Raw genomic sequence first — 13,373 nt, 5'->3', positions numbered from 1 at the left:
CATTTGTAAGAAATTCTTCATTAAGGAGGTATTATATATTATATATTATATATATAACACATATATATTTGTGGCAACTTATTCTATATATTGGGTTATCTGGAAAGTACATGTCGATTTTTTGGTAAGTGTTACAGGTCTGAATATGTCGGAACGGTTGAAAACAAATAACATGTATGCATCCCATAAAAGGTGGAAAGATAAAATTAAAATTTTCCTTTGAATTTTCCTAAAAAATTGCCACGAACTTTCTGGACAACCCGATATATTAGGTGAACCGAAAAGTAATGTCGTTTCTGTGAATCTCAATACTTCTGTATCATTCATCACCTCATTAATTTTCAACCATTTAGTATTGAATATTTGCCCACTGAATGGCAAAAGGTTGTTTCATAACGAGGATAATTACATAATCGATTAAAAATAGAAATGTATTATGAATGTACATGTCCGAATTTAATGGAAAAAGAATTTGCCGAACAAAAGAAAAAGAAATTAGCCGAACAAAAAAAAAAAAGAAAAAGAAAAAGAAAAAGAAAAGAATGAAAACTGAAAAATAATAAAAACAACCATATGTTCTCAGTTGGACGCACATGTGCGTCATCCGCAGCGAGAGTGTTGAAGATTAACAATACAAAATTATAACGTTGAACGAAATACAAAAAAGGTTGTCATGCCATTGGAATAAATAGCGAATAAATAGCGAATAAATTGTCGAACGGAATTTTTATTCGTCAGCTATTATTCGAATAAAATTCCGCCAACCATCGCTAGGGGCTACGATAAATGTCTTCCTTAGCATTCTAGAAATATGAGCTACCATTTTCTAGGCCACCCCAGGAGAGACGGGCCGCCAGTCCCTTTATGTTTTGACTTTAATAGAATGGCATATAAATTCTTCCGTTTTAAGGAAATTCTCTTTCGCCAAGGGAACGCCGTTTCTCGAAACGTTCATGGATTCTAATTTACACGAAATTTTGTTTAGGAAATCGTTTTGGATAACACGATGAAATTTTTCGCGTATGATTGAGTCGAATTCGTGTTTTGCGTGAATTCGTGTGTCGTTTGGGGTTGGATTTATTAACCCTTTGCGCTCATTGTTCTATAGTATCAAATTGAGTGAATTTTTATAATGAATTTCTGTGAAACCAAAAAACTCTACCTAGAAAAGAAACATCTACGAACATTCGTGACTGAATGAATTATTATTACAATTTATAATTAGCTGTACTCTGACGTATAAGTAAAATTAAAATTGTACCGAAACAGCCAGCTATGCTAATCTACTTCTTTATCGTTGTAATAACTAAGTTTCAACTGTTATTTTCGTAAATTTTAGATCGTGAATTTATTTACATTTTCCAAATAAATCTCGAAGCATGTTTTCATAAAAATAATCGAACTATGTTAAGAGTAATTATTATAATTATCATAAATGATTAATATAGGTATTAACCTCGTCAAGACCGAAATAGCTATGCTAATCTACTTCTTTCTTGTTCTAACTCCATGGCTATGAATTATAAAAAACAAAAAAAGAAAAAAAATTCCAAACAAATATAAGTAGACAAATAAAAATAATTAATACCATCTACCATTCGAAACAATTTAAATAGCGTCCCGAGAAGATTAATCCCCTATCCTCTTCCCTCCTCCACCCTCCAGCCCTCGCAGAGCCATTTAATCGTAACGAAAATGTAATCGATACGTCTTCATTAATTTCTAAGAAATCAGCTTGTAACAGCGGACACCCTGTACATACATCCACTCAAATAATAAATTTTACCCGAGCTACATCCATTCCGTACACTCGTACACAATCCATATTGCGTTCTGCGCCCACTCGCATATAAATAAACGGCACGGGCTCTACGTAATATGCAAATTAATACATAATTCGAAAAGGTAACGTTGGACCGTTTTGCGCCGTCCAACGAAATGCGCGATTATTTTCGACGGAATAACACGATACGTTCGCTGAAACGAAATTAATCAGATTTCATGCGTTCCGAATTCGTTTTGTTTCGCGACTTTCGAGATTCTTTCGCGTTTGGAAATTAATCGACTACCATAAATCGCGACTGCAACATTTATTTTCATTAAATTATTGTAGTAAATTTCAGTTAATTCGTAGAATCCCTTTTCAAAAGAATCCTAATATATATCGGTTTCTACTTATCGAAATATTTCATTGAAGTCTCGAGACAATTCTTTATTCTAATTATGTAATTCGTTTAGGATTGAAAATAAATCTAATTGATATTTCGTTCGAAATTCCTTTTTATCCTAACCATGTAATTCGTTTAGGATTCAAAGTAAACATAATTGATATTTCCTTCGAGATCCCTTTTTATCCTAACTCCTAAATTGTTTATCCCAACTCCTAAATTGTTTATCCTAACTCCTAAATTGTTTATCCCAACTCCTAAATTGTTTATCCTAACTCTGTAATTCGTTTGGAATTAAAATGAAACCTAATTGATATTTCCTTCGAGATTCCTTTTTATCCTAACCCCTAAATTGTTTATCCCAACTCCTAAATTGTTTATTCTAACCCCTAAATTGTTTATCCTAACTCCTAAATTGTTTATCCCAACTCTGTAATTCGTTTAGAATTAAAATGAAACCTAATTGATATTTCCATCGAGATCCCCTTTTTATCCTAACTCCTAAATTGTTTATCCCAACTCCTAAATTGTTTATTCTAACCCCTAAATTGTTTATTCTAACCCCTAAATTGTTTATCCCAACTCCTAAATTGTTTATCCCAACTCTGTAATTCGTTTAGAATTAAAATTAAATCTAATTGATATTTCCTTCGAGATCCCTTTTTATCCTAACCCCTAAATTGTTTATCCCAACTCCTAAATTGTTTATCCCAACTCTGTAATTCGTTTAGAATTAAAAATAAAGCTAATTGATATTTCGCTCGAAATCCCTTTAGCCGTTTTACTTGTTTAAGATAAGCTTCGTAATTTTGTAAAAATAAATGAATTCTCTATTCGTGATTACGATATCAACAGTGTACTCTGTTTCTAATATATATGGTGTAAGAAAATCTATAGGAGATAGGATCAGGGCCATTTAACCCGTCACGCGTGTTTTCTGATAATAAAAAAGACCTGGAAAGATAGATAAGAATCGTACGTCATATGAACTACATATATATAATAAATAGAGGGATCTCCGGGAATGGCTCGCAATTATGGCGGTTACATAGAAAACACCCTAACTATAAGAAAACAACGAATCAACCCATCGACTCGACTTTTAACCTATCTCTATTATTCAAATTCTAATCTCTTAATTCTTCCTTGAATTATTTCGATCGCCAATTTCTAGGACGATGCCTAATATTTAATATTTAATATTCACAATCTAACTGGTCACTCGATATTAATTAAAGTATATCGTCTCGATTAAACCAGCTAACGTTTACGTATCGTAACATTACGCTTCGATACTATTTCAAATTATTGGTATTACTATTCTTGGCTCCTATAAAATCCCATTTCTAATTTCTATGGTCTCTGAATATTCACAGTTCACATGAAAACTCTACATTCGCCCATAATGTTTCAAATGAAAGCCAGATGTCATCTGGCTAATCGTATAAAATTCCTAAATAAATTAAAATTTCTAAATTTTTACTGTAAATTAAATTTCTAAATTTTAGAATATTTACTAACATTGTCTCTAAGTCCCTATGTCGAAGACACATATTTCAAACGAAAGTCAGATGTCATCCCTCATCGTATAAAATTTCTAAGTAAATCAAAATGTCTAAATTTGTATCGTAAATTAAATTTCTAAATTGTAGAATATTTACTAACATTGCCTCTATGTCGAACACGCATATCTCAAACTAAACCCAGACGTCGACCCTTCATGAAAATTAAATATTTCTAAATCTCAATTTCCAAGTAATATTTACTTTGGAACCACCTGGAATTCCAACTGGACAAGCGAACGCGTATATTACTCGCGATAATGTATCAAACGAAAGCCAGATGTCATCCCCCTCAGTGCGAATGAAAATTTCTAAATTTCATGTTAATGTTCCTAACCCACTTCGTCGTACGTCCACGCATCTCGATGCGCGATCCATATTTAAAGATCGTTTGTTTGCGAATTATATACGTATTGTACATCATATCCTGTACATTATATCCATCCTTACATGTACGCGTTACACGTAACCACACGCGCAACATCGTTTCATATATATACATATACATATACATATACATATACATATACATATACATATACATATACATATATATATACATATACATACACATATATATATATACATGTATATATACATACCTACTACTACACATAAGCCGGTACACATTCATTTGGAAACGATATTCTGCCGCGCACTCGTGAACCAAATCACGCACAAGAATATCGCGAGGGGAAAAAACAGACCGGATGACACGAAAAGAAAAAGGAGAGGAGAAAAAAAAGCCCACCTCGAACGGATACGTGTTCACGGCAGAAGCTCGCGCGGCCTACTGAAACGTCAGAAGGCATGCGTTGCCCTGACGGCTGGCTTCCCCCTTCCCCATTCTTCGCAGGATCCCCACTAAGGGTAGCTCACCCCCACTAGGGTTGTCGCCGAGAGATGTATGTGTTCGAAAGACTAAAAATAGGCTCGAGTGAACTGGTTTTTGTGGGGGATGGAAGGCATCGCGGAATGATAAAATTGCGATAACAACGGTGCTCTAACGGTAACTTTCCAACACGTGGATCAATTTTGAATAAACAATCGTACAATTAGAACGAACCTAACCCCTGAAGTGTAACACGATGACGTATCGGGATGACGAGTAAATGATAAATTATATTTAAATCGTAAATTGTACCAGCTGTTGGAACCTTATCTTTATTTGTTTAACGTATTTTATCCACTTCTCTGTATCTTTTCGTAATGTAAAGTATTTTGGAAGATATATTTAAGAATATTTATCAACTGTTCGTGCTTAATGTATTACTGGACGGTCTTTTTGTCGAGGAAATAACTTTTTAATTATTTGTAGGATATTTTCCAAAGTTAAAACAGTCGAATGTTATGTTTGAATATGATTAACTATAATGTCGATAAAAAGATATCGGTGGCGCCATCTAGCGTTGAAACTAGGAACTATTTTCGTGACAAACTTGGGTTGGCAACACTAGTAATAAAACTAGGGTTATTATTGTATTGAATAAATTAATCTTAACATTGGTAAATTTAACACACTCGTTGATGCATTTATCATTTCATTATTTCATTCCGTTCGGAATTAACTGTAAAGAATAAACAAAAAATTAGTTTCATCTGCTCAGCACGAAATCACTATACCATTCCACTGCACATCACTGCACATATTTCCTTCGATAAGGAAATCTTTCTGAACAGATTTTTCAGTACTTTATGATTCATGTAGTTTCGTTGAATTTGAACGAGTGAAACCATTCAAACCATTCAAACCATTCAAACCATTCGAAACAATTCGAAATGAATGAAGTTTTATTCAAGCAAATAAAAAATAGATTAAAATCAGAATTTTATCTCATGAACGACGAATGGTTAAAAGATTGCGTAGAATTTTTCGTGGATCAACATACAAATGTAAATAATAATTTCGATTCTATGCCTGACCCAAAAGTTTAACAAATTTTCGTGACACGTAAGAGGCAGACCTTTAAATAACATAAAATAGTCGAAAATGTACTTGTTCTATTTTTCTAGTATGCGTCAGGATATTTGTCAATATTAAAAAAAAATGTAATTCTATTTTTTAACCAGTCAGAGCCTTTTCTATTTTCAGCCTAGTAACGTAGAAATTTTGGAATTTGTCAAAGTGCAATGGCAACTCAGTAATTTGCGAGAAATTAATAATGAAAATGGAAGTTTGCCACATAATATTGCACAGCAGCACTTTGTTATATTACCCGATAAATACATTCTTCAGGTAAACTTACTTATAAATTTTACTGATAAATGTGAAGTTGCATTTAACAATAGTAAACATTTGTGAATCTTATGTTTTCTGTCAACAAAGGTAGAACAAATGTATGATATTGCAACATCGAAATATAAACAATTACAACAAATAAGAAGCACTCACATTTCGGAAGTAGATCCATCTGAGACAGAGAAGCTGGAAAAGTGGGAACCTCCCAAAAAGAGAATGATACAACTGAAACTAACGGATGGAGTACAAGATGTAATTGGAATTGAGTATAGCACCATATCTAGATTAAACGTATGCTATTTTAATCCATAGTAAATTTTATCATAAAATAGAAACAAAATTTTGTGAAACACTAATATCTTCTCCTTCCTAAGGACATGTTGTTACCAGGCTATAAGATCATGATAATAGGTCCAGTGAAATGTCGTAAAGGTGTTTTGTTATTAGAGGAAGGAAAACTGAAAGGAATCGGTGGCGAAGTAGATAGTTTACTCATTCCTAATGCTTTGGAAAATGTCTTGGCCAGAGCTTTGTAAGTAACTCTTAATGAACTTCCTTTAAGTTTTAAGAAATCCTCACTTTTAATGGATTCTTGTAGAAACCTTCAGGAAAACCCTGACCCTTATAACGACGACGAATCTAAATCAAATAATATTCAACAACAAAAAGAACCAGAAATAGATGATAGCTTTTTTGAGGAAGATTTTGAAATAAATTTAGAAGAAGTATCCAAAATTGAACATTTGCATAGCAGAGACGACAAGCAAACAAGCATCAATGCTAATAAAACAGAAACCATAACAGGAAACTTTACTAATACTAGTACTGTGAACAAAGAGAGTCATAGTTCTCAGAGAGTCATAGTTAGAGAGCAAGACAAAAGCAAGCAACATAAAGTTAATGCAATTAAAACAGAAACTGTAATAGAGAACTTTGTTCCTATTAATACTGTCAACCAAGGTCATAGTTCCAAGGAAGGAATAATCTTGGTTGATGACGACGACGATGATTGTTTCTTAGAAATGGTTTATATTTGCATATATTATTTTAACATTGTCCATTATCGCATTAATTTCCTTTAATTATTTGAATCATTGTGAACAGACATTAAATTATTTTATAATTATCTGATAGCGAAATTCTGTTCCTAAATTAAATCGAGAATTTTATAAAATCAACTTTCAGATTGACGAAGAACAGCTTGTGCGATCGCGAACAAGACAGACTAACATTGCAGCTCCATTCAGGACTCTACCAAACGAAGAAGACGACGATCTCATTATAATAAACGACGAAGATATGGTCGAAGATATAAAACATGGAAGTATTAAAGAACACCTAAAAAAACAAGAACTACTTTCACATTCAAAATCAGCACGGTTAACAAGTAAAACGGCTCCCTCGACTAGTATATTGCGTTCAGAAACATGTACAAAGACAGAAAAAACGTCGCTACCTTTGATTGGAGGCAAGAGACCTGTGCGTTGATGAATAATTACATCGACAGTGTTATTATTGTAAATAGATATGTTTAAACGAATAATTTGTTTAGGTTCCACTGTCTCCTTCTGAAAATGTAACTTTGAAAAAGGGTAAAGTAGATAGAAAGATTACAGAATTTACGAAAAGACCAAAGTCTCCGGATACGCCAAAAATTTGTGAATTTATTCATGACGTAAACAACGAAGTAATAACTGAAATGACTTATAGGACGATCCACGGTCGCGTGGAAGTTCTTGGCAAACTAGGAAAAAAAGACTCATGTTGGATTTTGGATGCTACATTAGTAGATGGTACTGGAAAAATAGAAGTTTTCTTTTCGAATAAAGTATGTAATTATAATTATTTTAGAATCTTATTCTATTCATAATTTACTGTGTTTTAAATAAATAAACTTATCATTTTAGGTTCTTGAAGATTTGTTAGGGTTCAGCGTTCAAGAATTTTCGTTAAAGAAAAAGTTAAAGAAAAATCCTGAAATTGAACAGGAACTTAGAAAGGTAATGATAATAATTATATTAATTATGTGTATAATATAATTTTACCTTATCGTGATAAGTAAACGAATTTGTAATATTTCAGAGTTTTCGTACTGCTGAACAAAAAATAAAAACCTTAGATGCACTTTTAGAATTAGAATTGAACATCAATAAAAAGCCAACAGTAATGAAAATCATTGATTTAACACGGGACCAAAGAGAAATAATAGATAAAAGACGAAATATTTTTTTAAGTAACCATAAGATTGATTTATAGAAGGAAATTGATATTTTATATAATATATTCTAAAGAAATATGAAAAACAAAAATCCTTATTGTAAAGTATTATTTTTCTATTCCTTGTATTTATAACACGAAATAATTGTATTTAGTAAATTATTTTTATTACATTATACCTTTATATGAAAAATAAATGTTAAATTTTATTTACAAAATATAATTAGAATAACAACAATTATAAAATTGCACCTTTTATTAACTCCAAACATAATAAATAATTTATTATATCCTGTATTAATTTTTATGTACAAATTTATAATTAAACGATTCACCTAAATAAGATACCATTGGATTACAATTTAAATCCCGAATGGATAGCTACTATTCCACAGGTTAAATTTTCGTAAGTTACATTTCTGAATCCTGCCTGTTCGATCATTTCCTAAAGCAATCAATAATTACAAATAAAATGAAATGTTATATATAATGTGTGTACACTATATCAAGCAATTCACCTTGAAATTCTCCTGTCTTGGAAATTTTCTAATGCTTTCAACAAGATACTGATAAGACTGCCACTCTCCTGCTATGAGTGTACCCAGTACAGGTATCATTTGAAACGAATATTGATCGTAAAACCTGTATAAAAATTTCATTTTACACTAACAACATATCAGTGAAGTAAATTATAGTAGGTTTTACTTTCAGTATAAGTAATTACCATCTTAACACATCGTTGTCAACATGACTAAACTCTAAACACATAAATCGACCACCTGGGCTAAGTACTCTATATGCTTCAGAAAGGACCTGATAACAGTGATATTTTTGATGACAAAAAATAGCTACTAAGCAACATTAATTAAGTTTAATACATTATGATTCAATTTTATATACCTTGTCAATATGTGTTACATTCCTTATCCCAAAAGCAATTGTATAAGCCGTATATGAATCATCATTAAAAGGAAGTTTTTCTGCATCGCATTGCTTCCACTCGATTTCAACATTATCTTGACTTGTCCAACCCTGTTTTTTAGCTCTAATTTTTCCTACATCTAACATATTTTCGTTTATATCGCAAACCGTTACAGAACTCTTTAAACCTTGATAATTTTTTGAGTTTTTCAAATACTGTAAATATCGAAACGTAATATCCCCTGTACCACCAGCCGAATCTAATAATCTACTTCCATGAGTCGGTGCCAGTCTTTGAATAAATATGTCTTTCCAAATACGATGAATTCCAAAACTCATTGCATCATTCATTTGATCGTAAGAATTTGCTACCTTCTCAAATACCGTATAGACTGAAAAAACATTCATTCATTCATAAATGGTAAACCACAACTACAACAGATTTTTTATGATTTTCATGACTTGATAAATACTTTCAAAGTATTGTTTAAATAAATTGTTACACTATGAAATATACCTTCTTTCTCCTTATCACTTTCTTTAACAGTTTTAAATCCAAAATGTGTCGTTTTCTCATTGTTATCAGTTGCAGCAGCTTCTGAGAAAAGTTTCCCGAACGAAAAATGGTTTTGCCTTCTTTTAATCAAACTTTCGAGAAACTTTGCTCTTTTAATCATTTCGAAACTCTTCGACAATAAGCGTTTCGATAATGAAACAACAACGAACAATTAATTACTTCTTCCTTCTCTCGACAAAATTTGGAGGTTATGCTTACTTCAAGTTTTTCGAGGTGGGCATTTTGAATAATAATACGAGGGTTTAATGTAACCACGAAAGAATAAAACAAGTATACTAACAGTATAAGCTTATGCTCTTATAACATAACAATAAATGTTTTAATTACAAGTTAAAAAACTTGTCGGATCTATTAAGAAAAATTATTTATATTATGTTATTTTTCTATTTAAAAATCGCTAAAGTGATACAAAAATACGTATAATTTAAAGCAATTATGGTCATTAATGACATTAATAGTCGTTGTTAATAAAACGATCAAATCATTGTTCAATTTCATGAACTCTTATTTCAATCATATAAGAACTTGCATAAAATAGTTTCAAATATATGCCTGTATTACAATATTAGTAAGTATAATATAATTTCGAAGTACTCTTTAATACAATTTTGTTTTTCAATAATTCGTTTTATTTTCTAATTTTTTAATCTCAGCAAAATTTAGATTTCGTTGAAAATAACATTAAAATAAGCAATCTGATTAACTGAAATTAAAACTTATATGTATATTATTATTAGTTGTTCTATTGACCACAAGTGCGATACGTTCAAATAACTTGGGTTCCATGGAACTGCGTAAAAGCGGAAAATCGATAATTTATTTTGCATTGTGGGTGAGCTGGGGTGAGCTGACGTGTTGACGTACCTGTTGATTTTTTCCTGAAGCAGGAAAATCCACAGGTAACGAAACAAATATCACATTTTACGAACTATTAAACAGGACTATCTTTATCTTCCTTTTCGGATCAATTAACATACGACTCATTTATTTACTACTTCATTCATTATCAATAACTGGGAACTCTAACCTGATTTATAAATTACTATATAGCTACGTTAACATGGCTACGTGACACTTGTTGAAATTTATTTAAGAAAAACAATTGTTTCATTATCAAGGAATGTATGTTTTTTTAAATATTTAGAAACTATTTGAAAAAAAAATTATTGATTACAATTGTTAATATAACTTGCACTGATTGCTTTGATAATATTATGTAATATATTTACTTATGTATGTAACTTGTGATGAACAAAAAGATAGCTGAGCAATTGTTAACATATGTGGAATGTTTCTGGAATCTTTTGAACTTGTATAAAATACATGCACTTTTTAGAATATAATTTGCATTCATTTTTTGTCGTAATGAAGCAGTTGGTAAAATCCAGCCTTTGTTTTATATATAAAAATTAATACTTAGAGTTTTGTGAAATAAATTCATTTTTTAGTTGAATCATGCCATCAAACTATCCATATCAATATCAAGTGTGTTTAGGTATGTCATTTCTTTTTCTTTATTTTAACATTTTGTTACTCTTGCTTTGTATTATATGTACACTTAATTTACTTGTGTTTAATATTATGCAGGCTTAATTAAATAATTCTTCAATTGATTGTCAGATATGGAACAAATGGAAGAACCACATGTGTCCCTAGAAGGTTTTAAACCGCTTACAATTTTAATGGAAATCCTTGGAGCAGTGTTGATAATTATGGTCGCTGTTTGGTGTGGTTACCATAGAGGTGGTTTTTCTTGGAGATCCAATCCAGATTTGGAATTTAATTGGCATCCATTATTAATGATTATTGGATTTGTATTTCTTTACGCGAATGGTATGTTTCATGATTTGTTTGATTTCACTAAATGCTTACATACAATATTTCTTATCATTCTAGGTATGTTACTGTATAGAACTCAGAGAAATGCTAGAAAAAGGCGACTAAAATTAATTCATGGTGGTATAATGTTGTTTGTCGTCGTATTGGTAGTAATCGCTCTTGTGGCTGTGTTTGATAGCCACAACTTAAAAGCAGAACCAATTCCAAATATGTACAGCCTTCATAGCTGGATCGGTCTTACAAGTGTAATTTTGTTTTGCTGCCAGGTATGAGAAAACCAAAATTTCTAAGAAATTGCTTCATGCCATGACTTAATTTACATTTAATATTTTTGATCATATTTCAGTGGCTTGCTGGATTTCTGTCTTTCCTTTACCCAGGCATACAACTTCCATTACGTGCTTCCTACATGCCCATTCATGTATACTTTGGTATTGCAGGATTTATTGGTGTAATCGCTTCTTGTCTTCTAGGACTTAATGAAAAAGCTTTTTTCATTTTGAAGTAAGTAAATTATTCAATTGCAATATAAACGTTATATTTATTGACTGTAATTTATAATTACAGAAACGATTATTCAAAACTTGGAGAGGAAGCAGTATTGATCAATGTAATTGGGCTTCTACTTATTCTTTTTGGTGGCGTGACAGTTTATCTTGTGACACAAGAACGTTACAAACGGTTTCCTAAACCAGAAGATGAATCGTTGGTCAGTGGCAGAAGTCAATAAAAGATGATCACGGTATATGAAAAATTTGTTTCGTGTCCTGAAACATGTAAGCAAACTTCTGGGTATATATAATACTTGTGTAAAATTGTTCATCTCCACATATTATTTACAAAGCATTCCATTAACTTGGTGTATCTACTTCTAATCTCAGATCTTTGTGTTTTATGATTTATTTATAAAATGAACAATGGAATTATTTTTTATACTGTGTTATTACAGATTAGATTTTTATACTGCTTATAATTTTAGAAAAGTTTTGAAAATAATCTTGTATACAGTCGAATATTTACTTTTAAATTTCCACTGTTTTTATACCTCTATTGATTACGGTGCTACAATTACAGCTTTAATTATAAAATACAAAGTTACTACTGTTTAATAGTATTAAGAATCTCTATTAAATCTCCTGTTTTATTAATACTGACTATTTTTGGTGCTATTAATGCAGTATTTAATACCACTGTTAATTTGAACTAATGTATATAAAGTTTATTTTATATATTACATTTTAAGCTATTATTATATAAAATACCGAGTTTTTATTATTAACATTTGTTCAAATCCGTGTGCGTTATGTAGCGAAACTGTATTAATTGACAGAGATTAAAACATCTATTATAATGTGGTTGCTAACATGAATGTATTTATGGATAAATATATATATATATATCTATGCACATATATTTTTCAACTTCATGTGTTTATCGATATTTTATAGATAATTTAATAGTATTCTTTATACAAATACTTTCAAATTTTTTACTTTATAACACTATGATACATCATTGTTTTGATGTGTCACTTAAACATTTATCTGTTTTTACACATCTAAATGTTTATTGACTTTGTTGGAAATATACCCGTTAATTAACTACTGGCTGGTGCCAACTTCAGCAAGAAAGGGATTGTGAATCGAGGAATAATAAATTATAATAACAGTGAAGCAGAGTAAGTTGGAGTAAGTATAACTCAACTGAGCGCCACGGAACGGAGCAACGTAATGGCCGCCGCAAGGTCGTCATTACTCCCACTCCATGCGCCTGCGCGGAGCGGTACGCTTTAAGGCGGATCCCCACACGGGCAAAACCTTAAGCTTGGAATAAATCTGAAGTTTGCGACA

The 13,373-nt window shown here is 31.2% G+C and overlaps 4 protein-coding genes across 11 annotated transcripts in view; 2 read left to right on the top strand and 2 right to left on the bottom strand.

Annotated features, from left to right (window-relative positions):
* Positions 1 to 4,519, bottom strand: part of LOC128893906 (uncharacterized) — a 44,503-nt gene extending 39,984 nt beyond the window's left edge. For 4 of the 5 annotated variants that reach the window (XM_054155231.1, XM_054155234.1, XM_054155233.1 and 1 more), the window contains exon 1: positions 4,333 to 4,519. The gene's annotated coding sequence lies outside the window, so the exon portion shown is untranslated. The remainder of the gene's footprint in view (positions 1 to 4,332) is intronic. The other variant, XM_054155232.1, reaches the window with a different exon arrangement.
* A 952-nt stretch (positions 4,520 to 5,471) lies between these two features.
* LOC128894028 (recQ-mediated genome instability protein 1-like) lies at positions 5,472 to 8,299 on the top strand. 3 transcript variants are annotated; one of them, XM_054155422.1, is made up of 9 exons: positions 5,472 to 5,623; positions 5,823 to 5,966; positions 6,057 to 6,260; positions 6,344 to 6,501; positions 6,568 to 6,994; positions 7,155 to 7,448; positions 7,522 to 7,797; positions 7,877 to 7,969; positions 8,052 to 8,299. In XM_054155422.1, exons 1-9 carry the CDS (start codon positions 5,510 to 5,512, stop codon positions 8,223 to 8,225), a joined length of 1,884 nt encoding a protein of 627 aa, XP_054011397.1. In that variant the 5' UTR covers positions 5,472 to 5,509; the 3' UTR covers positions 8,226 to 8,299. The 3 variants fall into 3 exon arrangements, with proteins under 3 accessions (XP_054011397.1, XP_054011399.1, XP_054011398.1); XM_054155424.1 differs by having other exon boundaries at positions 5,485 to 5,681; XM_054155423.1 differs by having other exon boundaries at positions 5,485 to 5,722.
* A 150-nt stretch (positions 8,300 to 8,449) lies between these two features.
* LOC128894034 (2-methoxy-6-polyprenyl-1,4-benzoquinol methylase, mitochondrial) lies at positions 8,450 to 9,990 on the bottom strand. The gene is made up of 5 exons (XM_054155434.1): positions 9,625 to 9,990; positions 9,087 to 9,499; positions 8,911 to 8,999; positions 8,705 to 8,828; positions 8,450 to 8,631 (listed from the first exon to the last, which is right to left on the bottom strand). The coding sequence occupies exons 1-5, from the start codon at positions 9,782 to 9,784 to the stop codon at positions 8,542 to 8,544; spliced, it is 876 nt and encodes a 291-aa protein (XP_054011409.1). The 5' UTR covers positions 9,785 to 9,990; the 3' UTR covers positions 8,450 to 8,541.
* A 295-nt stretch (positions 9,991 to 10,285) lies between these two features.
* On the top strand, positions 10,286 to 12,934 carry LOC128894035 (transmembrane ascorbate-dependent reductase CYB561-like). Of its 2 annotated transcripts, none has more exons than XM_054155436.1 (5): positions 10,286 to 10,583; positions 11,305 to 11,517; positions 11,581 to 11,789; positions 11,870 to 12,027; positions 12,091 to 12,934. In XM_054155436.1, exons 2-5 carry the CDS (start codon positions 11,307 to 11,309, stop codon positions 12,251 to 12,253), a joined length of 741 nt encoding a protein of 246 aa, XP_054011411.1. In that variant the 5' UTR covers positions 10,286 to 10,583; positions 11,305 to 11,306; the 3' UTR covers positions 12,254 to 12,934. The 2 variants fall into 2 exon arrangements, with proteins under 2 accessions (XP_054011411.1, XP_054011410.1); XM_054155435.1 differs by lacking the exon at positions 10,286 to 10,583 and adding an exon at positions 10,949 to 11,179.
* The last annotated feature ends 439 nt before the right edge of the window (positions 12,935 to 13,373 follow it).

Source organism: Hylaeus anthracinus, unplaced genomic scaffold (genome assembly GCF_026225885.1).
Source record: "Hylaeus anthracinus isolate JK02 unplaced genomic scaffold, UHH_iyHylAnth1.0_haploid 3, whole genome shotgun sequence".
Classification (NCBI taxonomy): domain Eukaryota; kingdom Metazoa; phylum Arthropoda; class Insecta; order Hymenoptera; family Colletidae; genus Hylaeus; species Hylaeus anthracinus.
Note: the sequence above shows the minus strand (reverse complement) of the source record. Positions and strands in the feature narration are given on the sequence as shown.

Excerpts from the sequence above, each read along its gene's own strand:
- LOC128894028 (XM_054155422.1), top strand. The coding sequence starts at position 5,510 with ATGAATGAAGTTTTATTCAAGCAAATAAAAAATAGATTAAAATCAGAA. Across the intron at positions 7,798-7,876 it reads AAGTTTTCTTTTCGAATAAA|GTTCTTGAAGATTTGTTAGG; the intron begins GTATGTAATTAT and ends TTATCATTTTAG. Across the intron at positions 7,970-8,051 it reads TTGAACAGGAACTTAGAAAG|AGTTTTCGTACTGCTGAACA; the intron begins GTAATGATAATA and ends GTAATATTTCAG.
- LOC128894034 (XM_054155434.1), bottom strand. The coding sequence starts at position 9,784 with ATGATTAAAAGAGCAAAGTTTCTCGAAAGTTTGATTAAAAGAAGGCAA. Across the intron at positions 9,500-9,624 it reads AAGTGATAAGGAGAAAGAAG|TCTATACGGTATTTGAGAAG; the intron begins GTATATTTCATA and ends ATGTTTTTTCAG. Across the intron at positions 8,632-8,704 it reads CAAGACAGGAGAATTTCAAG|GAAATGATCGAACAGGCAGG; the intron begins GTGAATTGCTTG and ends TGATTGCTTTAG.
- LOC128894035 (XM_054155435.1), top strand. The coding sequence starts at position 11,140 with ATGCCATCAAACTATCCATATCAATATCAAGTGTGTTTAG. Across the intron at positions 11,518-11,580 it reads TGTATTTCTTTACGCGAATG|GTATGTTACTGTATAGAACT; the intron begins GTATGTTTCATG and ends TTATCATTCTAG. Across the intron at positions 11,790-11,869 it reads TAATTTTGTTTTGCTGCCAG|TGGCTTGCTGGATTTCTGTC; the intron begins GTATGAGAAAAC and ends ATCATATTTCAG.